Source organism: Myotis daubentonii, chromosome 6 (genome assembly GCF_963259705.1).
Source record: "Myotis daubentonii chromosome 6, mMyoDau2.1, whole genome shotgun sequence".
Taxonomy (NCBI): domain Eukaryota; kingdom Metazoa; phylum Chordata; class Mammalia; order Chiroptera; family Vespertilionidae; genus Myotis; species Myotis daubentonii.
Genome location: NC_081845.1, coordinates 775,990 through 803,743, shown reverse-complemented (window position 1 = coordinate 803,743; position 27,754 = coordinate 775,990). Strand labels below are relative to the sequence as shown.

Below are 27,754 nucleotides of genomic sequence, written 5' to 3'. Positions count from 1 at the left end.
GCTTAAGCTTCAAATCTAGAGCAGCCGGTGTGGACACAGGGTGGAGCGAGGACTTGGTGGCACGCCCCGTGGGGGCTGCCGCTCGGAGGCCTGGTCTCGGGCTCCTGACCAGCGCGGACCCCGCACAGGGCCTTCACCAGCCCCGGAGCTCGGGGCAGTCCCGGCGCTCCTCCCCGCCAGGCTTGTGCTTCTCACACGTGGACGCCGTCTTCAGTTACTTGTTGTTTCCGTGGTAGTCACCCTCCCCCAGCACCTCCTCACACCTGGATGCCAGGCAAGCACAATCGCCTGTTCAGTGACCGTGGGGCCCGGGATCTGCGTGGGTTTTCGTGGTCACGCGTGTTGACAGCCTGGGCCAGCAGGTCCGTGGCCCAGTACAGTGCGGTTTCGTTAAAGACCTAGTGTTTTTACTGTGAGTCAACTTGTCACATGGTAGTTTGATCATAAGTAGAACGCACACTGTGACACCAAAATAGATCTCTGTAGAATTCCATTAAAAACATACAAACAACAACGAAGATCCCAGGATATTCCGTTGCTCTGCCCTGGTTGGTTTTCCCTCCCAAGTTAGTTCACAGCTGGAAAGGGTGCTGGTGTGAGTCCTGGGAGTACACACCGGCCCAGTGCTTGGCGGCAGGTCCCTTCTGAAAAACCAACGTCTCCTGGTGTCCAGTTCAGTCTTTCCCAATTGGTGTAGTCAGTGGGGTTCGTATGAACTTTATCCGGGTTCTAATTTGTCTCAGATCGATGGTGAGAAGGTAGAGACGGGGGAATGGCTGTGTGACAGGGGAAGGTGAGGACACGGGACAGCCCTGGAGGAAGCAGCAGGACTGTCTACTCGCTTCCTCCTCGCTCCGTCCCTTACCCTCGCAGGAGTCTGTTCCCCGTCCTGAAACCAGCGGGGTGGAGAGGCCAGGAGGGCGCTGTCCCCTGCCAGGCGCGCGCTGTGGCAGAGTCGCTGGGTCGTGTGTGCCCCCAGTAGGAGATGAAGATGGAATTGCGTCCGTTCCCTATGGGCCTCCATTCCAGCGAGAACTTGGGCGCCCTTTTTTTTCTTAAGTGATTGCAAACGCCCGCTGCCTGTTACTGGAGTGGAGTTGTGCTCAGAGACGTCTGATGTTTTCCAGGTGGAACGCTGAGGATTTATGCAGATAGCTTACGACCAAACATCCCCTACAAGACCATCCTGCTGTCCACCACGGACACTGCGGACTTCGCGGTGGCCGAGGCGCTGGAGAAGTACGGCCTGGAGCAGGAGAACCCCAAGGACTACTGCATCGCCCGGGTGAGTGGCTGCGGCAGCGCCGCCCGTGGCGCCAGCGAGAACCTGCCAGCGAGCTGCCCCTGGGCCGATGCCTTCCCCTGTGCGGTTTAGAATGAGAGCACTCCCTCTCCCGCACACACGTTGCCGTGCTCCTGGCGAAGTGAGGGAAGGAAGGAGGCAGGCTGGGAATAACGGTCACCGATAGTTCTATCAGGGGGAGCAGCGATTCACATTTCGCTGTATGTCCTTCCAGGTGTGACTTTGGCCTGCACAGGTAGTGTGACCAGTTTGTTTTCACAGTGACTTCTGTTTGCCCCCAAACCATGACTCTTTCTTTAAATGCCTGTGATTAACTTCTGCGGGACAGTCACAGTGGATGGCTTTGTTTTAGGTTATGCTCCCTCCTGGAGCCCAGCATTCTGATGATAAAGGTGCTAAGGAAATGGTCCTTGACGATGACGAGTGCCCCTTACAGATCTTCCGGGAGTGGCCCAGCGACCGCGGTGAGTGCAGAGGGGTGTGCACCTGCTGAGCCGCTGGCTCAGTCTCTCGGCTGTAGGGGAGCCCAGCTGTAGGGGAGCCTGGCTGTGCTCCCTGCAGGCTATTTGTGGGGCAGGTTTCTCTGTCCTCCTGGTCTCCTGTTCGAGGCCACGTTCAGTGGCTTGTGTGCAGACCTGGAACAGACTGTCGCCCTCCAGTAGGTGTGTCATGTCTTAAAGAAGCTGGGCCCCCACACTGCCTGCGTGGAAGGTCACGGCCCTGTCAGCAGCGGAGTCCCGCGGTGCCGGCCAGATGACTGGGTGGATTGGCAGATGTGTTCCAATAGGGAAAGCGACCTGCCACCCTAAAGGTTGTCCAGCAATCGGTTATTTAAAAAATGAGCCCAGGCTTTTCACTCTGCAGGCCGTTGGCTCTCATTGTTCCAGAGCAGTGAAGGGGTTCCCTGTGTCTTAATGGGACAAGTTTTCTTGCTCTCGGTTCACAGGATACGCTACCTGCGGTGTAGCTGGTCTTTGCATTAATAAATACATAAAGTGCTTGAGTGTGGACTGGTAGTTTTTTGTTGTTTTTTTAAAATATATTTTATTGATTTTTTTATAGAGAGGAAGGGAGAGGAATAGAGAGTTAGAAACATGGATGAGAGAAACATCAATCAGCTGCCTCCTGCACACTCCCTATTGGGGATGTGCCCACAACCAAGGTACGTGCCCTTGACCAGAATCGAACCTGGGACCCTTTGGTCCACAGGCCGAGGCTCTATCCACTGAGCCAAACCGGTTAGGGCTGGACTGGTAGTTTTAAAAGTACACTCTCTCAATACTTTTTCTAGACAGTATACAGGTAAGCTTTATTAAAGTTAAATTCCTTTGAATTCTGAGTTAAGTCAGTTGAACTAAATAAAAATCAGATCAACTAAACAGATATTTGTGTGTATAGAGTGTGTGTGCGTCGCCCGGGTGAGTGGCTGCGGCAGCGCCGCCCGTGGCGCCAGCGAGAACCTGCCAGCGAGCTGCCCCTGGGCCGATGCCTGTGTGTGAGAATATATTTATTGCTCATAGGTTGTTTACCAAGACAAACACTCATTCATTCTTACACTGATGTGTGCTTTTCAAGGATGCCACGTGCTTGGGTAGTTGATAATGTGAATTAACCTTTGCAGCTTGGTTGCTGGAGTCTCAGAGCACATCCAGAGACTGTACTGTCTCTGTTGAGTAGAGCGTACTTGGGAAGCGTGCACGCAGCTTGCCTTGGGAGATGTCATTGGGTTGCATCTTTGGTCAGTTGGTCATCTGCACTCCCGTGCATCTAGTTCATACCCGGCATTGCTTCTGTTCCAGGGATTTTAGTCTTTCAGTTGAAGAGGAGGCCCCCAGACTATGTCCCCAGGAAAACCAAGAAGCACCTGGACGGGCGGCCCGCGAAGGGCAAGGAGAGAGCCGACGGGACGGGCTACGGCTCCGCGCTGCCGCCTGAGAAGCTGCCGTACCTCGTGGAGCTGAGCCCAGGTGAGGCGCAAAGAACGGTTCATTTTGTAAAGGAGTTTTTCTCTTGCCTGACAACCTGTTTCAAACCATTTATTTTTCTAAGAAATAACCCTCATAAGATGACATTTACTTTAAAAAAAAAACACTCAAAACCTTAAGGTCCTAAGATATGTACTTTTCATGCATAAAAATAAAGTTCACATAGGCAGAAGTTGGTATTGAAAAAAAAGTTAAAATAGTGGTAATAGAGAATAAAGAAAAGGTATAATTGATCTCCATTAACATTTTTTTGTTCAAAATGACCTTGTAAAGTCCTTCCTCCAGCTGACAGCCAGAGATGGCTCCTCCCAGGCAGGTTCGGGAGTGGCAGCGTGGGCTCAGCGGTGCTGGATGTGTGAACAGTGTCTGAAAAGAATGTCCTTACACTTAACCATGCAGCGGAGAAACTGTCTGTGAGATAGAGGGCGTCTGGTTTCAAAATGAGAGTAGACCAAGTTTATTTTCCTGTTAGGCTTAAAATCCTTGTTTATAGAGCTCTCTTAAGCCAAAGCTGTTGTAAGTGAGCCATCAGGTAGAGAAATACATTGATGTTCTTAAACGTTTTTACATACATATCCCTATGTAGCATATATGTTTGCATATGTGATACACATGGCATGTTTATGACTTAGATAAACGACATCATTCCGAGTTGATGTGGTTCGAGGACTAATGTGGCCTGTGTTACACTGCGCTGTGCGAGACAGGCCGTGGCTCTCCCTGGCCAGGACTGCGTTTAACTACGGGCCGTTAGCAATCACAGAAAAAGGGAGCTGGAAACCAAGCCAGATGCATAGGCAACCCATGGCTCTCTGAGCAGGTGTTCTGTCATTCTCTCTCTTTTCATTCTTAAGTGTGCGTTTGTTTGCAAGGTTATGACTGCTGGTTAGACGTGTGTGCTGGTCCGGCCGGCTGCATCGATGCAGGAGAAACGGTGCTGCTTTGCCGGTACGGGCAGTCGGCGCTCGGTGGCAGTTTGCTGCAGGTCCTAGTTTATGCTGATGGTGTGGGAGGGTTTTTACTCCATCAGCTGTTTGGGAGGAATAGGTTAGTGTTACTTCGTCCCTCAGTCTCTGGCTGAACAGTTTGTTTAAATGTCGCTTGCTCGCTGTGGTTTGGACACGTCCCGGTATAGTGTGTCTGTAGGGTGTGTGCGCGTGTTGGTGCCTGGAGTCTGAGGCAGTGGCTGGCAACTGTGAGACGGCCGTTTGTTTCTGAACTTAACATTTTTTAGTCAGGATCTTTGAGCACTGGGTCTGTTTAAAGTTTTGCATTACATGCTAGAAATTAATGATTATTTTCTTCAAACCAAAAATTTTGAGGATTTATAAGTATTATTAGTTCAGAGAGAATTGATAAATAGCAGTCAACATAGAATAGTTTTCCAATGAGTAATGGAAAGTTGATTTGAGTGGTAGCAGAGACAGGCTGAGAATTCGTTCATTGACTGATTTGACTAATAGTTATTGGATCCTTATTATATGTCATCGTCTGGCCTTGGAGATAGCAGTCCGACAAACAGATTAAACCCTGATTTCAGGAACTTATATTCTAGCAGGAATTGCTATTTTGACTGCTTATTTCCTATGTATAGTCTCCCAGGTGATGAGAATATGTAACATTTTTTGTAGGTGTGGGAAAGTGGTAGAGACTAGGTAAGTTTTACTTCTGTGCTCCTTTTCAACAAATATTGGCAACAGCACGTTACATGCCGATTAATATGTGCCCTTTGTCCGTGGCCTTCTGCTCCGTTGACCGAGCGAATGCTTGAGGCTGAGCAGTGGGTTTCCACGGTGAGTGAGGTTGCTCCTGCGTTGAGTGAGGGCGCCCAGGAGCTGCTGGTGACACAGGGTGGTGAGTCCCCGTGCGTGCGTGGTCCGACGCCCCTCCTGCTGGGTGGCCTTATGGTCTGACACATGCCCGATGCTCAGATCGGCGACCACTGTCAGGGTGAGCAAGTGGTGGCAGACCTGAGTGCTGGGCAAGGTCTTACACGGAAACCTTGTTCTTCTCAGTAGCCCTGCTGTCTCTCTAAGTGCTCACTCTTAGAGTCAGCATGCTGAATGAAGTGGAAGGTGTTCCTTTGCCAAGCAAGTAATGTATCCATGTTGACTTGTCGTGAATGGATGAGAACCGTGTTTCCACCGGACACGTCATCAGACTGGGTCTGTCCGCAGCTGGGCTGAATGCCGGAGGTGTGTGAGGTGTGGGTGCAGCTTACACTGTCTTTTGGAGAAATGGGGGCTCAAAAGTTCCTGTAGGCTTTGCTTTGGGTTTGACTGTGTTCTTTCAACAGAAGACTGCGGGGGGCATGGACTCCAGGCCTCCTTCCCTGCTCTCCTGCCTGGTGACTCACCTGTCGTCTCGGTGTCTCCTTACAGTCCGTTGTCTCTAACACACAGCCTGCCTGGGCCTATCGTCCGTCCTCATCCTGAAGGTGGTGGGGTGGACGCTTTCCTCCCGGCCGAGCGGTCTCACTGCAGCTCACCTCTCCTGTCTCTCCCTCTCCATGTCCCGCATGGCCTCTGTCGCTGCGCTGCCTTCACCTGGGTCCTCTGCATGCGCACCCCAGGGAGAAGGAACCACTTTGCCTACTGCAGCTCTCACGCTCACGAAGGTAACGCTGTGCTCCTGCTGCTCAGCCAGGGCGCTGACAGAGCCTGGTGTGTGTGCGCATTGGTGTTGAGTTGGTACGAATGACTTATTTTAAGACGCTTAATGTACTGTCATTAATAAGCCTTCCATATCCAGAATTCATTAAAAATAATGGGAACTTATTTTGGAAAAATGTCCAATTCCTTTACTAGGCTGACTTAAGTGAGAACTTAAAGAAGGGAGAGAGCGATTTTCCTATTCTTCTCCCCTCCATCCCCCCCAAGAATAAGAGGGAAGAGGCAGGGACGGGGAAGGAGAGAATGAGAATAGTGAGAGTGAGAAGGAGACAGGGTGAGAGAGACAGAGAGGCAGCAGGCAGGAGGAGTGCTTTGTTCAGCACCGTCCGCGACCTTGGGGTGCAGTGATGGTGGTGGGAGGAGCGTCTCAGGTCTGAGACTCCTTGGGAGGCCGAAGGGGAGGCCAGCCGTGCGCTGGGAGCTTATGTTACTTCCAGGCCTGAGATGTCCTCAGGGCTCTTTGTTCTCAGGCGAACTCATCTCTTCTTGTCGGCAAGCGGTGCTTTCTCCCCGGAACGTGCTACTCAGATTTTGAGTATCTCCGTCTTTGTCATCTTAAATGCTACAGCTAGTTGTTGGTTTTATGGAAATACTTTGTTTTTATCTGCTTTTATAGTTTAAACTAGAGGCCTGGTGCACAAAAATTTGTGCACTCGGGGGGGGGGGGGGGGGAGTCCCTCAGCCCGGCCTGTGTCCTCTCGCAGTCTGGGACCCCTTAGGAAATGTCCACCTGTTGGCTTAGGCCCGCTCCCCGGGGGATCGGGCCTAAGCTGGCAGTCAGATATCCCTCTGACAGCCCAGGAGCCCTAGGGGGATGTCCACTTGCCAGCGGGGACCAGGCCTAAGCTGCAGTCGGACATCCTTAGCGCTGCTGAGGAGGCGGAAGAGGCTCCCGCCATCACTACTGTGCTGGCAGCCGTCAGCCTGGCTTGTGGCTGAGCAGAGCTCCCCTGTGGGAGCACACTGACCACCAAGGGGCAGCTCCTGCATTGAGTGTCTGCCCCCTGGTGGTCAGTGTGTGTCATAGTGACCAGTCATTCCCAGTCGTTCTGCTGTTAGGGTCAATTTGCATATTACCCTTTTATTATATGCCTGGTGCATGGGTGGGGGCTGGCTGGCTTGCCCTGAAGGGTGTCCCGGATCAGGTGTGGGTCCCGCTGGGGTGCCTGGCAGCCTGGGTGAGGGGCTGAGGGCCATTTTCAGGTTGGCCACATCCCCTTCAGGGAGGGGGGTCCTGCTGGGGTGCTTGGCCAGCCTGGGTGAGTGGCTGATCACTGTTTGCAGGCTTGCCACAGCCCCTTCATGGATGGGGTCCCTGCTGGGGTGCCTGGCTAGCCTGGGTGAGGGGCTGAGGGCTGTTTGCAGGCTGGTCAAGCCCCCCAGCAGGGACCCTCACCCCTTGAGAGTGTGGCCAACCTGGGTGAGGGGCTGATGGCTGTTTGCAGGCTGGCCACAGCTCCTTCAGGGTGGCGGTCCCCCCTGGGGTGCCTGGCCAGCCTGGGTGAGGGGCTGATGGCTGTTTGCAGGCTCCCAGTGGAGGCTGGCTGGAAGCAGGTATCTGGGATTTATTTATCTTCTATAATTGAAACTTTGTTGCCTTTAGCGGAGGCAACAGCGGGCCAAGGCAGGCGGGAAGCTTTGCTTCCTCCATCGCCGGGGCAACCAAGCCTCCTGCTTGCTCCAGCTCCATGGCTGCCAGCCGCCATCTTGGTTGGGTTAATTTGCATATAGTTGCCCTGATTGGCTGGTGGGCATGGCTTGGGGTGTAGTGAATGTATGGTCAATTTGCATGTTTCTTTTTTTATTAGAGTAGATTTTTTTACTTGTTAAATCTAACAAATACTTTCCGTGCTTTGTGAAGTTTATTTACTTTTTACCATCTTAGTTTAATTTTCTCCAAACTGATCATACAGATTTTCATTAGCTATTAGCCAAACTTGGAATTTGGGTTTTGTTGTGTGTTTTTTAAAAAATATAAACAGGTGGTGTTCTTTTTTTTTTTTTTTTTTAAATATATTTTATTGATTTTTTACAGAGAGGAAGGGAGAGAGATAGTTAGAAACATCGATGAGAGAGAAACATCGATCAGCTGCCTCCTGCACATCTCCTACTGGGGATGTGCCCACAACCCAGGTACATGCCCTTGACCGGAATCAAACCCGGGACCTTTCAGTCCGCAGGCTGATGCTCTATCCACTGAGCCAAACCGGTTTCGGCGTCTTTTTACCTATTTTGATATTTCTGTATACATAAAGCAGAGGCTCAGGCGTGCTTTTGTTACCTTACGAGGGTTCTGGAATGATTCCACGTTTGTTAATTTCATACTCTGAGGTGATGGAGCGACAGGACTTTCCTTCCCCTGCTCACACCACGTGCATGGAGGGTGTCAGCAGCTTCGGCCGCATGCGCTGCTTCTCACGCCAGTGTCACTCGAGGGGTCATGTTCTCCCAGTGAAGCTGGGGGCTGCCCGTGCAGATGCTTTCAGTGGCCTCACAGCCCTTGGGAGTGGCTCCGCCGCTGTGTTGGTTCACTGAGATGTGAGCTCTGCTCACTTTCTCCCGGGTCCCCTGCCACACCCAGCACAGGGCCCGCCACGCAGGAGGCTCTTCGCCCGCGTCCACACTCCACACCACACACTGCTTCCCAGAGGCTCTGGACGCCACTGAGGGCAGAGTCATGGATGGAACACGTGCCTGCACACGTGCTCCTGTCTGCCCGCGAGGGGCTCCCCCTTAGTAGGCACACGCTAAGGAGGACTTCCTGTGCCAGATAAGGCGTGGCACGTGTGGCAGTGATTCAGGGACCGCAGGTTGGCAGACAACCTGACACCCACATAAATTTGGATTTTGGGTAAAACATCAGTTTTTTAGTGTAAGTTTATCTCAGATATTGCACATGTGACTGGATGTCATGTATTTCATTTGACAACCCTAAATAATATTCTAACGTTTCTGCTGCCCCCCAGAAAGGAGAAAAGAGGAACCCTTTTCCAGCTATTGAATGACAGATGCATGAAACGGCTTGTGGAAGGAAGCCTGGCTCTGGGAGAGGGCGTGGAGGGAGGGCACTCACTGGGCACCGCCTGTGCCCTTCGCATTGGGAACCACGTGCACATATCACGTATTCTTAAGACAGAATTAAAAGTGAGCAGATCTCAGACTGCTCTGCGTGGCAGGGCTCTTAAAGGGTTTTCCACTGGAAAGGGGCTCTGCCTTTGCCGAGGGGACAGCGTGGAGGGCCGGGGTTGGGGGGTGGGGGCGCTGAGGACTCGGTGTGAGGAGTGTGTGTGCAGCTGCTGTGTGAGGGCCTGGGCGGGGGGCATTGAGGACTCGGTGCGAGGAGTGTGTGCGGCTGCTGTGCGAAGGTCGTCACCCTTGAGCAAGGGGCCGGCCGTGCTGTTGCAGGAGGAAAGGTTGCACCTACCAGAGCTTCCGTGCCTCCGTCCCCCTCTCTTCCTCCCTCCCCGAACGCAGACACACACCGTCGTGGCTCGGAGTCCGTGGCCACCATGGAGGTGGCTCCCAATCTGTCTGTGGAGGTGTTTCCTGTTGTTACTTTGAAGTGGTCAGAAAGGAGGCGCTGGGAAAGGGTTTGTTCCCTTTCTCTGTAGCTCTAACTGCTGATGTGAACGTGGCCATGGAGAGGGGGTGATGGCCGTGAGCTCACACGATGCCCTTCAAGAGCAAGCACATCACCAGTCTTTCTTTCTCCCCTAAATAGACACGTTTTTCATGTTCTTCTGGGTGTGTGTTTTTTCACTTTGTATTGAAATAATTGTTTTTGATCAGTTATTTGCTTCTTTTGTTTTCTTTATTTTGTAATTGCTGTGACCATATTGCATTATTCTGTCTCTTTATTTTTAGTTAATAATTACTGACTGCTGACATTAAATCTTTATTAAACGCATACTGTGGACCGGACACTGCTGAGCACCAGGATAGAGAGGTTTCTCCAAAAAGCTAGCCACCAGGGAGCTAAGCGCTGGGAGGCGAGGCAGTAGGAAGAAGGGAGGGACAGGGACCCGGCACCTGGTGTCTGCAGCAAGCAGGGTCATCGCCGTGTGGGGGTGCCGGTCCAGGGAAAGCCCAGGTGGTGCTGATGCCTCCTTTTGGATCAGAACTTGGAGCTGCCACCATGTCATGAGGGTGGCCCAGCCATGAGCAAGCAGACGCCCGGTTCCTAGCGCACTTTGACCTGGGTCTCAGGTGCTGCTCCAGTGTCTCCTGCCTTGCCCGGATGTCGGACCTCTGCTCTGCGTCCGAGATGGGCTGTTACTGTGGGTGTTACTGTGCACACTAACATCACAACGGTTTGCACAGAGCTGGTGTAGGCACGGCATCTTGTGTCCAAGAGCTGAGACCACACCACAGCGTGAAACCAGTGTGCACTCCAGATGTTGAGCTCCAGAAGCCCTCCCCGCTGGCGTCCCTGAGCTGGCAGCTGGTGCCTAGAGATCGTAGCTGGCGGCTTAGTAAGAGGCCCTGAGGCCACAGGCGTCGTGCAGTAGGTCGTGCGGCTGCTGGGCTGCCTCCACGGCCACCTCTTTTGGGACCCGTTGGTCCTTTGGGGCTTGTTCCCTCCTGTGCTGGCAGCTCTGAAATCAGAGCAGGTCTTGGACTGGTGCCATCCTATAGGAGGGAGCGAGTAGGTGCCCTAGGCAACACGCCTGCGTGCAAACCAGCCCGCCTGGCACTTCTCTTCCCAAGCACCTCCATCATGGAAGTCCTGCGCAGGGACGTGTACAGTTCCAACACATCATAGAGGGTGGAGTGACACCAGCAAGCCAGGGCCCTCTGTCCTCCCTCAGCTCTGCTCCCTGGAACGGAGCCCCTGGGGATAGGGTCTCCTCCCCAAAGGATTTGGTCCAGGAGGTCTGGGCGAGCCCTGAGGCTGCACTTGGAAGACCTTCCTCAGGGGTCAGCCGTGCCCACAGCTGAGTGGCCGGTGCAGGTAGAGGGCAGGTTCACTGCCAGAGGGACCTGGTCTCAGGGAAGGCCCTGGGCCTGTGATGACCTTCGCTGGGTGATAGGATCACTCCCCAGAGTCATTAACAAACCTCAGGGCAGGGGCGGGGGGAGGAGAGACAAGCTTATTATCTGATGAGAAAATGTCGGTATGAATGACAGTGTTTAGCACCTTGAATGATTCTCAACAGAAGCTGATGTGTTCATGTGTTTAGTTGCGTTTTCTGTGTCCCGTTAAGTCACATGCTGTGAATTTGGAAGGAGTGTGGTGTCGCTTCTAAGGTGACCTTTTACTTGCTTCTCACAGACGGATCTGACTCCAGAGACAAGCCCAAGCTCTACCGCCTGCAGCTCAGTGTGACTGAGGTCGGGACAGACAAGTTTGACGACAGCTCTATCCAGGTGCGCGCCGGACGGCCGCTCTCAGCTGCCTTTTGTGATTCTCACCTTTCAGTAGGAGGTAGCAGGTGGGAGCGAATGGATAAGTGGGTGAACATGAGAACTGTATTTAAGCGTAAGTAGCTTGTTCACTCGGGGTCACTTCTCTGCTCAGCGTGAGAAGAGCAGAGTGTGCGCTTCTGTCCACACTGCCCGTCAGAAACGTGGGTGGCCATGACGTTCCTGAGACTGCTGCTTGTCCCCAGTGATGGCGGTGGTGTTACAGGCCTGCTCCCAGGAGACCGTGCCCATCACCGGGCGACACCTGGGGTCGCAGGCCTTCAGGAATCACAGTGCAAGTGTCGTCTGGGCGTGGTTCTCGGGCGCTTAGCAACCCGTGCTCAGCGGCTCTGTGAGCGAGCAGTCAGGTCATCGCTGCGCCAGGTGGACTTGGTTGTAAACGACGGCCGGCGGTCGATGTTGGGTTCCGCTCTGACACCCTTTCCTCCTCAGCACAGCAGTAAACAGACACACAGGAGCTTGTAACCTTATCTGTGTAGACTGACCACTAACTCTCACAGTCCTTAAGATGACCACGTGCTGTTTAGTGCTGAGGTACAGCCTGCCCTAAGCCCAGGCCCTGGCTGCTGAAATGGGATGTGCAGCTGTTTGACAGTGTTTGCTTATCTCTACACTGCGCTGGAAACCCACTGAAAAGCGCCCGCAGTCCAGAGCTGATGAGACTGCGTGCGTCGTCCAAGGGGGACTCGCAGCTTTACGATTTTGTGTTTAAATTCTGTGTACTTTTCCTCCTGTTTTTAGTTGTTTGGTTCAGGAATTCAGCCCCATCACTGCGACCTCACGAACATGGATGGTGTGGTGACCGTCACGCCCAGAAGCATGGACGCGGAGACCTACGTGGAGGGGCAGCGCATCTCGGAGACGACCATGCTGCAGAGCGGGATGAGTGTGCAGTTCGGGGCCCAGCACGTGTTCAAGTTCGTGGACCCCAGCCAGGACCACGCTCTGGTGAAGAGGCCTGTGGACGGGGGCCTGCCCGCCAAGGGCCCCAGACACAAACCCGGGTAACTCCCTGAGACGCGTTGCCTCTAAGAAGGGCACAGTGCTGCTCCGTTGTGCCGAGGCGTTCCAAACGAGGCGTCGGTCCCGTGACTTCAATTTTGTCGTAATGTTTAACTCACAGTGGGTTTGTGGTTCCAGTTCTTGTTTATTTGGTTGGTTTCAGAGGGAAGAAGAAGAAAGAAAGGTCTTCATCCTAACACGGGGTTGTGGCTAGTTTTTAAGGGATTTTAAAATATGTTGTTATTTGTTGGATCCTTTCAAACAATACTTGCTTCGCTCTTGTGTGAGGGTTACGGTGTCTGTAAGGCCCTCCATAAGGAGGTTTTGTGTTGAGGTTCCGTCTCCTGTCACTGAGGGGACAGGGAGACCTCAAGGACGGCTCTGTCTTTTATACTTGAGCTCCACCTAGCGCCTGTCTGAGGCCTCGCAGAGGGGCTCCTCCTGGGAAGCAGGAAGGCCTCCTGTTTGGGGAGGCTTAGCCGTGGGGGTGTGCGTGTGCGTGTGCGTGTGCATGTGCATTTCACACGATGGTGGGTGTGGTCTCATGCTGTTCAGAGCAGCCGGGTGTGCGTGAAGGGAAAGCTGTGCAGGGACAGAGCCTGGAGCAGCTGTGCTGGTTTCCTGCGCCGCCTCCCTCCTTACTCCCTCCCGGACCTCCCTTTGCTCAAACCACACCCACCCCCCAGAGCCTAGACTTGGGCGGCTGTGAGCGTTGGGGTCTCTTCATGTTGGTCTTGCAGTGTCGCCGTCATCGACTTGGTGGCTGCTGTTGGCTAGCAGTGGGCTCTGCCCCACCCATTCTTTGTCCATGATGAGTCCCGGCGAAGGACAGGGTGAAAGCGAGGACGGACGGCCTGTCCGCTCTGGAGGAAGTGATCGTCACACACACTCGTAGGCGGGGGTGCGGGGAGGTCTGAGTCTAGCCTCTTCCCTGGAGCTCCAGCTTCTGTAAAGGACCAGGCCTCCTCGTCCCCCCGAAAACCTGCAGTGCCTTCGCTGTCTCCTCAAGATCCGGCTCTGCTCCCGCTCGACGCGAGCGCGTGTCTGAGCTCGCCCTGCGCCCAGGGCCGGGAAGACTCGGCTTTCCTCCTCCAGCTCTGCTTTCATCACCGTCCCCCTTGTGTCTCTTGCCCGGCCTTCCCGGCTCCTGAGGGCAGCACACAGTCCTGCCCACATGCCCTTTCCTTCATTTTCATCGTCCGCGTCTTGCTTTCGGCCCCAGACATCCTGACAGTTCACTTGTTTCATGTCCTCCTTTCCGCACCTTCCCAGGATGTGTATCCACAGGCAGCACCGTGGACGGTGTCCCCCAGGACCTTGCTGACCGCGGCTTCGTCTCGGAGCCCAGCACCCGAAGAGCGTTTCAGCTCGTCTCCATATTTCTGTCTTTCGGGCACTTTCTAAACGTCGTAGAAAGGGGAGAATTTAACTTCTCTGGTGACGCCCAGGACGGAAGCGCTGGCTCCCGCCATCGGTGTCCCGGTGTCTGGGCTCAGTTCCCCGCTGGCTGGGCCTCTGCCTGGCGGGACCCGGGGCCCCTCGCCCTCCACCTGTGCCTATGTCTCCGTGTGCCCAGGTTATTGCCTGTTTCGAATGAGAGTTTGTTTATATTCTGAATTAGTTTTCATGAGGATGGTTTAGCAGTTTTGATAAATTGATTAAACGAGACGAGCTCTCGATCTGATTGCTGACATGTTCACAAATTTCCATTTCTTTCTCGGTAGCCTAAGCAGCAGGACCCATAAAAGTCATCACACGGCCTCAGCAGGCAGCTCCTGGCATCTGAGGCGGCTGCTTCCTTTCAGTGCCGTTGGCGGCCTCAAGGCTCACTGGGTGGGACTCTTGCTTCTTTCTTTAGGGCTCCTTCCCGTTTACTGTTCTTAAACGTGGCTTACAGACTATCTTGAGAGTGTTTAGTAAGTATCGGTAGAAGCGTTTTGTTTCGCTCTGTTTTCGTGTGAGGGCGTCACGTCACGGGAAGGCCATCGCATCTGGCCGCCTGGAAAGAGGGAGGCAGGTTGCTTTAGGGTGCGACACACAGAGCCACTCTGCAGGGTCCGCTCTCTTCACGCCCAAAGACGCGACTTTCATCCTGCAGCTTCGTTGCTGGGAAGCGCCGTCCTGAAGATCTCGGCGCTGGGCGTTCCTCTAACCGCTCCTTTCGTGTCCCTGGGACGAGGCTCTGCCCGATCATTTGAGTCTTCATTCTCTGTGTTTTCTGTTTATCTTGGCAGAATTGTTCAGGAGACAACTTTTGACTTAGGAGGCGATATTCACAGCGGAACAGCGTTGCCAACAAGCAAGGTAGGTGATGGCATCTTGCCTGACAGGACGTGGTGGTTTAATGTTATAGGCACCGTGGGCGAGTTATCGTAGTGGACCCGATACACTGTTGTGCAGACTCCACAGGGTCCTAGCTGTGGGCTGTGTTATCTCTCAGCGACGCATAGCTAACTGTGGGCTGTATTTCTCAGCGACGCGGGGGCAGGGGGCAGGCTGTGTGTTCCCTGAGCAGAGGGGGCTATGCTTTCTCTTTGGTGCTGTGTGTGCCCAGCCCTTCTCAGTCAGGTCTCCCGAAGGCTCAGGCGGGAGCTGGCAGGGCATGGCTCCTCCACGGGCCTGTGGGTGAAGCAGAGCGCAGGCTGGGGCATCCTGGGGCCGCACGCAGCAGTCTCCAGGCCGGGGGCGTTCTCACCAGCATCGGGGAGAAGCCTGCTGTCCCCGGCGCCTGCCCAGCTGTCTGCTCCTGCTCACAGCATGCTTTCTTGAAGAAACAGCTCTTCCTCTGACCCCTCTTCGTTCCTCGGCTCTCATTGGCTCCTGCTCCCTCATGGGGACTGTCTGTCACGGGTGCTGAGGTCCTCCAGGTTGTCGTCTGCTGCTTCCATCTGTCTTCGCTGGGTCACCGCCCAGGGCGTCCCCCTACGTTCCTTCCCACGTGGGTTCTCCTTCCTCCTCACGCTGACCTGTTGGTTCCTCCCCGGCTTCACATCTAAAGTTTGGGGGCATCAGACCTGGAACCCTTCCCTCTGTCAATCCGTGTTCCCTGGGTGACCTGGCGCCGGTGCCCGAGTTAGAATACCAGCTGTGTGTTAATTACTCCTGAGTCTGACCTTGGCCCTGACCTCTGGCAGGTCGACCTGTCCAGGGGGTGCGGACATGTATCTCGGTTAACTCAGCTCAACACTGGGTTCTCCCTGTCCGGCCTCTGCTTCCCTGGCCCTCCCCATCTCAGTGAACGGTGCCTCCTTGGCACTGGCCCGGGAGTCTGCGGCCAGCGCTCCTCACGCTTTTCCTTCTCGCAGCCTCCACATCCAGCATCGCCCGTTCTCCCTGCTCCACCTGGGAAATGTCCCGTGTCCGCCTTTCCCACCCCGCGCGGTCGTCAGCAGCACACATAGCTCCTCAGTAGCTGCCTCTCATGTGCTACCCGGGCCCCCCTCCTCCCCGCAGCCAGGCCCATGCTTCCCGAATGGAAGTGAAGTCTTGTTACTGCCCCTTGTTCAAAGGCCCAGGCCTTTCTTATCCCGGAGATGGCGCAGTCCTCACCCAGTTACACAGCTCCCCGGGACCTGCCCGCTGCCTCCAGCCAAGCATGGGCTGGCCACGGCTCCGTCCCTGCACGCAGGCGCCTGGCTGCTGCTCCCTGACCACCCGCGTGTCCACGTGGTGCCCCTCTGTCCTCAGACCTCCGCGTAGGGCACTTCCTGAAGACCTGTTCCTCACGCACCCAGCACCACCAGCAGCTGCTGCCGGTCGCCGCGCAGCCTTCGTTCCCTGGCCCTGCCTGGTCTGCGGGTGGACAGCAGGCTCTGGAAGGAGCTCTTGCTTGTGAGCTCCTCTGTGCTTCTGGGCTCAGGGCAGCGTGTGGTGTGCGAGTGAGTCTCAGGGACCAAAAACAGCTGTAAACACTGTAGCTTTTTATAAAACGTACAGTCAGCGTAGAAAACCGTAAATTGAAAAAGGAAAAGCATGAAGACTGTTCATTCACAGTGTTAAGTTGGCTTTTGATGGGTCCTTTTTTGAACTCTTGGTGCATGTCTGTGTGTGTGTTTATACATTTTAACATACTTAAATCCCTGTCTCCCCCCCCCCCCACACACACACACACATACATACTCCATCCTTTCTGTCCTCCTTCCTTTGACTGTTTTTTTGTGAGTATTTCCTTTGAAAATCATTTGAAAACAAGGTGGATTGTACCATAATATGGTAACATATACTAGGTGTACTGGTTAATAATTGCGGATTTTGTAATCAAAGAAAACACGGTAATTTCAAGAAAAACATCAAAAGTGCTTTTATTCAAAGTAATGTCCATCGCTAGCTACACATTTCCCCATCTTTCAGGTAATTTGTGGAGACTGTCCCAATAGAACTTTTCTTGTTTTGAGGCAAACCATTCAGGACTCAATTTTCCACTTCTTCGTACCCTTTGAAGTGCTGCTCAGAAAGTGCGTGTGCCACCGATCGGAACAAATGGGAATCTGAGGGAGCGAGGTCTGGTGAATACAGCGGGTGGGTTCATACCTCCCAGGCAAGATCTTTTAACGTGTCCTTACCTGGGTTTGAAGTGTGTGATGGTGCGTCATCGTGAAGCAACATTACTTTGCTGTGTCTTCTGGCCCATTCTGGTCGTTTCTTAATCAAAATTAATGGTTTCACCTGGTTTTAGAAGCTCATCATGCACCACACCTTCCTGATCCCACCAAACGCAGAGCACTGTCTTCTTTCCGAAGCGATTTGGCCTTGCAGTCGATGTTGATGGTTGACCTGGGTCAACCCATGATTTTGTGTGTTTGGGATTCTCAAAATAAATCCACTCTTCATCTCCAGTCACAATTCGATGCAAAAAAGACTTTATTTCGTGCCGTTGAAACAACATTTTACTGATGACTTTTCGGTTTTCCATTTGTCTTTTGTTCAGTTGATGTGGCACCCATTTTCCTTCCTTTAAAATCTTTCCCATTGCTTGTAAATGATTGGAAATTGTTTGCTGAGCAAGGTTTACTCTTCCTGCAAGTTGGTTTTGAGTTTGACACGCATCTTCATCCAATAATGCTTTTTTTTTAAAAAATCTTTATTGTTCAGATTATTACATTTGTTCCTCTTTTTTCCCCCCATAACTCCCCTCCTCCCAGTTCCCGCCCCACCCTCCGCCCTCACTCCCCACCCACTGTCCTCATCCTTAGGTGCAGGATTTTTGTCCAGTCTCTTCCCGCATCTCCCACACCCCTTTCCCCCCCAAGAATAGTCAGTCCATTCCCTTTCTATGTCCCTGATTCTATTATGATCACCAGATTATTTATTCACTTGATTCTTAGATTCACTTGTTGATAGATGCATATTTGTTGTTCATAATTTGTATCTTTACCTTTTTCTTCTTCTTCTTCTTCTTAAAGGATACCTTTCAGCATTTCATATAATACTGGTTTGGTGGTGATGAGCTCCTTTAGCTTTTCCTTATCTGTGAAGCTCTTTATCTGACCTTCAGTTCTGAATGATAGCTTTGCTGGATAAAGTAATCTTGGTTGTAGGTTCTTGGTATTCATCACTTTGAATATTTCTTGCCACTCCCTTCTGGCCTGCAAAGTTTCTGTTGAGAAATCAGCTGACAGTCGTATGGGTATTCCCTTGTAGGTAACTGAGTTTCTCTTGCTGCTTTTAAGATTCTCTCTTTGTCTTTTGCTCTTGGCATTTTAATTATGATGTGTCTTGGTGTGGTCCTCTTTGGATTCATTTTGTTTGGGGTTCTCTGCGCTTCCTGGATCTGTAAGTCTATTTCTTTCACCAGGTTGGGGGAAGTTTTCTGTCATTATTTCTTCAAATAGGTTTTCAATATCTTGCTCTCTCTCATCTTCTGGCACCCCTATAATTCTGATGTCGGTACGCTTGAAGCTGTCCCAGAGGCTCCTTACACTATCTTCGTATTTTCGGATTCTTTTTTCATTTTGCTTTTCCAGTTGGGTGTTTTTTGCTTCTTCACATTTCAGTTCTTTGACTTGATTCTTGCGCTCCTCTGGTCTGCTGTTGGGAGTCTGTATAATATTTATTTCAGTCAGTGTATGCTTAATTTCTAGTTGGTTCTTTATCATAACATCGAAGGTCTCATTAGATTTCTTGAGGATCTCACTACATTTATCGACGGCTTCTAGACAGTTTTTAAGAGACCTTAAAAGTGTGGTTCTGAACTCAATATCCTCCATTGACAGTTTTGTCCTGTTTCTTTGTCTCCGCATTTTTTATGCTTTCTTGGTGCACCCCCTAGTGGTCTTTGTGCGGAGTCTTGTTGTAGTTAAGCCTTGATTGTTGTCGGCAATACTGGGGGTGATTTGACCTCCAGGCTAACTGGCTATGAGAGTCCGCTGTGTCTGCAGTGGGAGAGCTTCTGTGCTGGATCTCTAGGGCGGTGCTAATCTAGCGTTTGCCTGAGGCTATCCGGCAAATGGCTCTGCGCAGGGCTTGGGCGGGGCGGGTCCCCGGGGATCTACAGGGCGGGCCGGAGCGAGCAGTTATGGCTGCTCTCAGTTCCATCCCTAGGGGCTCTGCCTCACAGAGTCCCAGCAACCGCTGCAAACCTCAGAGCTAAAGCTGCCTTCGAGTTCCGACCGAAGCCAGACAGTCCCGCTTCTCCCGTTTGAGTCTGGGTCCCTAGAGACTCGCCCGGCTCTGGAGCACAGAGTCTGAAACTCCCTCCCGATTGAAAACAACAACTGCGCCCTCCGCCTCCAGCCCGCTCCGCGCACACACTCCGCACCTCAGTATTTTACTTCAGCACTGCGCCTCCTCTGAGTCTGGGTATGATATTCTCTTTCCTCCTAGTTGTAGAATTTCCACTCAGCCAGCCTTCCTGTGGTTCTGGATGATGTCTGTTCCGTCTTTTAGTTGTTTTTTGAAGTGGTTGTTCGAGGCAGCAATCTCCGGCGTTAACCTATGCCGCCATCTTGGTTTCTCCAATAATGCTTGTAATTGTTGGTCTTCAATCTTTTTTGGTTGACCTGGACGTTCTTTGTCTTTCACATTGAAATCACCACCTTTAAAGCGTTTAAACCAGCATTCACAAGTGTCTTGAGATGGAGCATGTTCACCATACATAAGCTTCCCGAAGTATCCAGTAGCACTTTTCTTCAAAATAAAGTAATGAATTAAAACTTCCCGCAGATGCTTTTTTGGGGGGGGGGGGGGGGGCACAAAATTTGACATTTTTAAGCTTAAAAAGATCTATGATGTTAACACCTTCAGCAAATTTGACATATGAAGTTTTGAAGCTTGCTGTCACTACAACAAAATAGCATACATATCAAATCGCATATATATCAACAAATGTGTAACTTCATCTGTTGAAAAAAATCTGCATTATTAACTGGTACACCTGGTAAACTTAACCATGATTTATCACCTGAATATTCATTTAAAATGAAATTTTTGCAGTCTAAGTATTTCTGTTCACTGACCAGTTTTATTTCCGTCAGTGTATCTTATGGAAGTAATTATTGTGTAACAACAGAAAGGGTTGGTTTAATTTGATGAATAGACAACAAACGTTGTACAGACATACGCTTTTGTAACATAAAAACATCGCTAGATGTGTATGGCGTGATAGAAAGTAACTTTTTGTAAGGTCATGCTCTCATTTACGGAAAACGCGGACTAACGCAAAGATACATGCGGCTCAGGTTCCTCTCGGTGGAAAGACAAGGGTGATGTTCATCTCTGCTCGGCTCTGCAGTCAGAGGAGTGCTGAGACCTGGCACAGGCAGCCTGGTGCAGGGCTCTCTGTGAGCCCTTGCTGCTGTGCTGGTGTTTCCCGAACGCGGGGACTCACCCATTGGCCTGTCTCGGGCTATCAGGAATGGGCCCTGGCTGGAAGGGTTGAATGTACGGCACTGGTTGCTGTAGACGGGTTTCTCCCATTGTTGGTTAAGGACAAGAGACACCTGTTTCTGTACTCAGTTCTTTATTAGGTGCTGAGCTACAAGGAGCAGATTTTAAAACCCTTTCTTAAAACTAACGAGCCATAAAAGGACCTAACTCTCCCTGTTGTACGTATTCCGTCAGCGCTGTCCTGATTTAAGAGGCCCCTGTGACTCCTGTGCGCTGGGAGAACCTGGTGCTGCGTCTGGGTGCCTGTGTTGTGAAGCCAGCTGCTGGCCTGGGGAGGGCGTGGCTGTGCCTCATTCGTCCTCAGTGATGTGTGTTCTGGGCGTGCCCTGGGGACATGCGGCTGTGCTCCTCCCGCTCGCTCACCCGCCTCCGCCTGCCGGCTGGGTCTGAAGCCAGTGCCTGTGTGGTGTTGCTAAGCACCTGTGTTCCCCCTTGGCTAGAGCTCCACTCGACTGGACAGCGACAGGGTGTCGTCCGCCTGCAGCACAGCCGAGCGGGGCATGGTGAAGCCGATGGTCCGCGTGGAGCAGCAGCCCGAGTACCGCTGGCAGGAGAGCAGGTAAGACTGGCCGCTTTCCATTAGGAAAGGAGGGACGTTGCCCAGAGGGTCGGGGTACAGCTACCGCATCTGTAGAGGCTGAGCTGACCTGGCTAGAATGTTCGAGAGGCAGAGTATTTCATGGTGTTGATGTGGGAAACGCCCTGATAGTTGTGTCCCTTTTGTCCACTGCTCTCCGGGTCGGAGAGGACGCGTGTTGGCTTCCGCGTTTCTGTGTTTGGTGTGCTACTCTGAGCCATAGAGAGCGTTTCTCTAGGACTTGACTAGTTGGTCACCTCCCCCGTTCTTAGAAGAAATTCCCACGTCTGAAACGCAGAGCCAAGGTGGTTTCGCAGGAGCTTTAGCCCGAGCTCGCCCTCCTGCTCCAGGGTGGTCTCCTGCCGAGACCTGAGTCGGAGTCAGTGTTCCTTCCTGCCTTGGTCCTGCCCGTGTTTGCACAGAGCACTGCCTTTTGTTACTTCCTTTCCTCGTGATCCTTAAATTCTGTGTCACTTGTACCTCAGTTCTACTTCCTTGGGGTCTCTGCCATTGCGGCCATGGGAAGTTACGGTCAGTGCCTCCAGCGTGGCGGTTAGCAGGCGGTGCGTCCAGTGGCGGGGCCTGACCTGCAGCTGCTGGTGCTGAGTGTGCTGGGCCCGCGGCTCCGCCAGAGCTGGGACGCAGCCGGATGCCCGGCCGCTCGCAGCAGCAGCCCTGTGGGGCGCCCCTCCTCTCTGGGTGCTAGTCTGAGTTTCAGGGCGCCGTTCTGACTGCTCCTTCTCAGTCCAGTAGCTGAGGCTGGTGGTCACTCACCCAGGCGGTGGCGGCCACAGGTCCAGGCCAGAGGTCTCAGTGCCCATCACAGGGACTATGCAGGTTCATGTGGGACCTCAGGGCTGCGCGTCTGGGCTTTTGGTTCTTCCCTGAGTGTGCTGGCTTTGGTTTCTTAGACGGAACAGTAAATCGTCTACTTCCGGTGTCTGTGCTTGTGTTTGGTGGTGTGTTGTAGGATAAGATGTAGAATGGTACATTTGTATTGTAAGGAGCACCTCTGTTTATTTATAACCTTTTTCAAGGTCAGATTATTTTGCTTTGCAAAAGATTTATTAAAGGTTTTATTTGAACTGTAATGTGTGTTGATATTAAGACAGTGATAGAAATCGAAGATTTTCCCATTTCCAGTCTTGGGTGTTTTTCACATGCAGTGTTGGTATAAGCAATGCTCAATGATACATTTATAAAATCTAAGCTGCTGTAATAAGCATGTTTAAAATACTGATTTTAGTCAAAACAAATCTTTCCAAATGATGGGAGTGACTAAATTGTTGCTGACACTTTATTTTTTCGCTGAGAATTTAAATTCTCTATTTTTACTAGATTTGTTAAATTGATGAAACAAACAAAGTTTACCCAGGGCCATTTTATGGACATTGAATGAAAATAACTACTTACCTGCGATTTTAGATGTCCATAAATAGGGCAGTGTAAGAAAGACACATTAACATCCAGCACTTAAATTACATTGTGAGTCTAAGAGCATTTTAACACATAAATTGTTGAGTTAAATCTAAGCTATTAAGTCAGAGACGGCATACATTTGAAGCATGTGATGTGATGAAGATGCTTTTGGTTTACCCGTGTGACTCCTCACTGGGTTCACTCACACGTATTTTCTCCTCCCTCGCCTGGTGCGTCGGGGAGAGGGTGGAGGATGGGAGCTGGGCTGTGGGAAGGTGGCGGCGTCTTCGTTACCAGCCTGTAACTGGGGATCCGCGGTCATCATGGTGCTGTTTCTTTCGTTGTGAAGAGTCTTTACTTTTTTAACTAACTTATTTAATGAGGAGACATACCAATGACTCCAAATACTTAAATGTTGCTGAAAAGATTCATTTGAATCAGTTTTGACTTCAGTTTGGTTTAAGCCAATATTTAAAAACAGATATTTTCATTTCAGTGTAAGTCATAATTCCCACTATTTAATTTTCAGTTAACTTTGCAGAAAGGCAAAACACATTTATATTATACATTTTAAAAAGTCTACTTATTAATGGCTTTCAAATGTTTTTTGATGAGTGTACAACACAATATCATATGTTTACGTATGCCCTGGTAGACACACACCTACATGTGTATCTATTCCTACTTGTAACTGAAGGAAGAATTTCATACAACAGTCCCCCACCTTACAGCCTGTCAGTGGGGCCAGGTGTCCCGCAGTCTGAAGAACTCTTTAATACACATCACCTGACCTTTGAATTACCTGGAAATATATGAACATGAGCACAGTGCTAGTTATTAGGAATGTTCCCAAATTACAGCTTCTCTTTGTTTGTGTTTTAGGCAGTTCCTTGTTTTTGTAGTGTCAGGCTAAGTGATGAAAAGTGGCTCGAATTTATGTGCCTTGGAGAAGAAATGTGAGTGAGTAGGATGTGTTCTGAGGCAGGCGTCGCTGAGCATCGAGAATGCTGACCGCGTGGTGGCAGGGGTCTGCGGGCTCCTGTCTGACTCAGCTGGAGAGAAAGGGCGTGGGCAGCGGGGCATTCCTCCCTTTCCTGAGTGGAGCTCAGGGTGGCTTAGATGGTCTGTGTCCCCAGCAGTGTCTCCTCACTGTCACCTGAGCCATCGCCGCAGCAGGTGTCTAGCGGCCTGGCTCTGCGCGGGCGTGAAGCCTCGTTAATAATGGAGTCAGGGCAGGTCTGCTCTCCCCGCGGAAGCAGGTACTCAGAGGGGCTGGCCTGTGCCCAGTGGGATGTGACAGCTGTCAGTTTGCTCATTTGAATATTTGCATACGTCACATGTGAAAAGGAGGCAGTGGGCTCTTCCTTATCCAGAAAACTGTACAGAGGTTGTTTGTAAGAGTTTCAGAGCTCTCCACAGGTTGTCAGGATGCTGTTAGCTCCGTGACCTGGCTTTAAGAGCCCCATTCTTCTTGCAGAACGCAGGATGCTCCCGGGCCTGAGCTGGTGCTGCCTGCAAGCATTGAGTTCAGGGAGAGCTGTGAGTATTCACATTCCACTGGTAGTGAACTTTTCTTGTCCATTTTTCTCCATCTGATATTCATGTTTTCTTTCTTTTGTTCTTCTTTTGGGAAACTTCACAGCTGAAGATTCATTTTTATCTGCTATTATAAATTACACGAATAGCTCCACAGTCCACTTTAAGTTGTCGCCTACGTACGTGCTCTACATGGCCTGCCGGTATGTATTGTCGAGCCAGTACAGACCGGAAGTCAGTCCCCCCGAGCGCACCCACAAGGTGATCGCCATCGTCAACAAGATGGTGAGCATGATGGACGGCGTGATCCAGGTAAGCCCGCGTGGCCACCTGTAAGCCAGGGAGGGCCAGTTCTTTAATGCTTCAGACTTGGTTTCACATTTGACTTTATCTTAAGAATTTTTCCTAAAAGTTACATGTATTATCTTGAAACTGAGTAGCTTTAAAAGTTGAAAAGAAATGTAAAGTCTTTTCTATTTCTTCCCCACAAACTTGAGAATAAGGGAAGGTAAATTGTACATGGTCACATGATTATCATGAAGAAGACCCTTACAATGACAATAGTAGTTGTGAGAAAGTATTGCGACTTGATGTGGGTTTCTTAGAATTAAAAATAATGATAATGTATTGAGATGAAATTCATGAACCATTTTAAAGTGAACATTCAGTAGCATTTAGCACGTCCCAGCGCTGTGAGCCACCAGCTCTGCCTGGTCTGAAACATTCCCCTCACTCCAGCCCAGCCCGGAGCGGGCCTCGTTTCCCTTCCTTGGGCCCAGCAGCCCCCCTGCACGTCTTTACTGCTGGAAGGAGCCCTCGCGCTTGCCGAGCCTCCGTGAGGCTGTGGGGTGTCCAGGAGCTGCTGCCCCTCTTGTGGGCACAGTGGCAGCCTGGCCTTTCTCACTGGGACGCGCGCTGCAGGCGCTGCTCTGAGTCAGCTCTGACGGGGCAGGAAGACGTGTCCTCTGGGTGGGATGGTGCGCTCTCCGCAGAGGAGATGGGCGCTGTAAATGGATAGATTTGCAAACGTGTCTGAGTGGCGTGGCAGTGCTGGTACTCGGCTCTGGAGCACAGGTGTGTCCCGTTCAGTAGCCGCCCAGATGGCTAGGTTGTCTGTCTCCTGTCGGGAAGGTTTGAGGCAAACTCATCTTTTTTTTTTTTTTTAATACATTTTTTATTGATTTCAGGGAGAAAGGGAGAAAGAGAGAGATAGAAATATCAATGCTGAGAGAGAATGATGGCTCGGCTGCCTCCTGGGGATCGAGCTGGCAACCCAGCCTGTGCCCAGACCAGGAATCAATGACAAGACCCTTCCGTCCGCAGGCCAAGGCTCTATCCATTGGGCCACACCAGCCAGAGCCAAACTCACCTTTAATTCCCTCAGAGGCCCATGTTTTAAGAGACATGTTGTTTCTTTATGTTTGAGTGATTGGCATATGACTTGGATGGGGCTCTTCCTTTATCCAAGCGAGGACAGAGATTCCACAGGAAAGTCAGTTTATTGGGACACCATTTTCTCACTCCTGTTATTTTATAGACAAATGCGATTTCCTGTCCAGCTGTCCCTCAGAGCCATTGTCTGTCTCCCATTACGTTTGGGTTTGTAAATCCTGTTTCAAGTTATGAGATTCTTGCCTTCACGACTTTGACAGACTTTTCTTTATTGAGTTTGAACTTCACTGGGATCACCAGCATTGAAACCCGTCTTTTAATTTCAGATTCAGGTTTAGTGTATGATTGGAGGAGTCTTTTTTAAAAAAATACATATTTTATTGATTTTTTACAGAGAAGAAGGGAGAGGGATAGAGAGTTAGAAACATCGATGGGAGAGAAACATCGATCAGCTGCCTCCTGCACACCCCCCACTGGGGATGTGTCCACAACCCAGGTACATGCCCTTGACCAGAATCGAACCTGGGACCCTTCAGTCCGCAGGCCGACGCTCTATCCACTGAGCCAAACCGATTAGGGCTAGAGGAGTCTTAATGTTATAGAAACAAACTGGTAGTGAGTAATTTAAAATTTTTAATTTTTAAAAACCCAAGTTCAAAAACCAGTTTACTCACTTTTTAGATTTAAGTTTTTATGTGTTTTCAGATTCTCAAGTTTTTCAGCATTTGTGTGTGTTGTTCCTGTTGGCTTTCCTGTCTCTCTTGTTCTTCCTCAGTCACGGGAACAGGCTCCTCACAGACAGGCCTTTAGCCCCAGCGCACGGTGTCACTAAGACACCAGACCAGTGTGTGTCGTGTGCTCACTGTCACTTCACCGATCCACTCGGGGAGTTCACGTCGTGTCACTAGCCAGTGTCAGGAGCACAGACTCCTCTGTGCCTCGTCCCTCGGAGCTGCGTCAGGGCGGGGCTGGATAGGTCACCCGGGAAGACCAACTCAGTGTCCTGCCTTCGTTTTAGTGTTTTGATTTTTTTTAACTATCATGATTGTTTACAAGTTTCTTTCTCTTGTTCTGCTTGATCCCCCTCGTCTGTTTTTCTCCAGGAAGTAGACCAGGTTGAACAGGTAGGACCTACTGTGGGACTGAGCCTGGCTCTGTTGGCTTAGCTGAGTTTCTCATGCTGCTTCCATGTCAACACAGTGCTCAGACCGGACCGAGCGTCCATAACACTCATCCGGCAGCTGAAACACGCAGTACTAAACCCCTTTGGACTGTGCAGCCCTTACCAGCATTTCATAACTTCTGCTTAATGCACTTCCGTGTGGATATGAAATGACAACAGTTCTGTCTCTTCTCCTCGTTCATCCTTGGTTCCTATCCTTTGGATCTCATCTGAGGTTGCCTGGCCTGCACATGTGGTCGGGAGAGGATGCGATAGATCAGTACTTGATACTGGGTTGCTTGGCATCCAAGCCAGTGACTGCGAGTATCCGGGTGGCTGTGGGTAACCATGGATACGTGTGTGTACGCGCAGATTACCAGATAATGCACAACCTCTGATTCGGTGCTGGATTCCTCAATATCCCATTTCTCCATTGATTCATAAATGGTAGCCAATTAGAGCCCTGTGTCTCCGTGAGCCAGGAAGCGCGGTGGCTACTGATTTCCCACCGCCGTGCGTGGGCCCAAATTCCCCGGCAAGTATCTGGTATCTGTGGCAAGTGCGCTGGTGGAACGGGAAGGTACTGGTCTATCCTCGCAGCTTTCAGGAGCAGCTAGTGGTTGTTGTCTCGGTCGGTCCTGTGGCGGCTCACGGGATGCGTTCTGCCCCCAGAAACAGAAGAACATCGCAGGGGCGCTTGCTTTCTGGATGGCCAACGCGTCCGAGCTCCTCAACTTCATCAAGCAGGACCGAGACCTGAGCCGCATCACCTTGGACGCCCAGGACGTGCTGGCGCACCTGGTGCAGATGGCCTTTAAGTACGGGACCCGTGTGGGGAGGCGACGCTGTTCTAGAAAGATTTAAATCATGTTATGTTTTCTTAAATTTTCAAAACTAATTTTAAAGGTTTTTATTTGCCCTGTTTGAATAATATCAAGAAGCATAAATAACTATGCAAAATGTGTCGACTTGATAAATTGAATCGGTGAGCTGTGTTTCTTGAATCCTGAGAGTGAAGCTGTTACATTTTTTAATGAAATCTTTCTGAGCAGTGCAGGCTGGTCCGCGTGTGCCATGTCTGACAGCAGCTCCTCGCGCTGACATGAACACTGCGTGTTTTCAGGTACCTGGTCCACTGTCTGCAGTCAGAACTGAATAACTACATGCCGGCCTTTCTGGACGACCCCGAGGAGAACAGTCTGCAAAGACCGAAAATAGGTCAGGACAGTCATTTCTCCTTCCCTCCCTCCCTCCCTCTTGTTTAACTTCATTTTCATATTTCATATTTGTAAGAGGGAGGTGTTTTGAAAATAAACAAGCTATCAGATTGGGCATTCTTGTTAAAGCAATAAGTTTTACTAGCAATACCACCAGCAGTCAGTTTTGTTTAAGAAAAGC

General features: G+C 51.2%; 1 protein-coding gene across 34 annotated transcripts in view; it reads left to right on the top strand.

Annotated features, from left to right (window-relative positions):
• AFDN (afadin, adherens junction formation factor) overlaps window positions 1-27,754 on the top strand; it is a 102,053-nt gene that overhangs the window by 39,822 nt on the left and 34,477 nt on the right. For 22 of the 34 annotated variants that reach the window (XM_059699822.1, XM_059699819.1, XM_059699835.1 and 19 more), the window contains 13 exons: window positions 1,128-1,285; window positions 1,656-1,767; window positions 3,103-3,270; window positions 5,861-5,905; window positions 11,233-11,327; window positions 12,126-12,388; window positions 14,621-14,690; window positions 20,711-20,829; window positions 23,744-23,805; window positions 23,909-24,114; window positions 26,298-26,318; window positions 27,029-27,174; window positions 27,480-27,574. In XM_059699822.1, the coding sequence (XP_059555805.1) occupies window positions 1,128-1,285; window positions 1,656-1,767; window positions 3,103-3,270; window positions 5,861-5,905; window positions 11,233-11,327; window positions 12,126-12,388; window positions 14,621-14,690; window positions 20,711-20,829; window positions 23,744-23,805; window positions 23,909-24,114; window positions 26,298-26,318; window positions 27,029-27,174; window positions 27,480-27,574 (1,560 nt within the window). The remainder of the gene's footprint in view (window positions 1-1,127; window positions 1,286-1,655; window positions 1,768-3,102; window positions 3,271-5,860; window positions 5,906-11,232; window positions 11,328-12,125; window positions 12,389-14,620; window positions 14,691-20,710; window positions 20,830-23,743; window positions 23,806-23,908; window positions 24,115-26,297; window positions 26,319-27,028; window positions 27,175-27,479; window positions 27,575-27,754) is intronic. The other 12 variants (XM_059699824.1, XM_059699849.1, XM_059699823.1 and 9 more) reach the window with 3 other exon arrangements.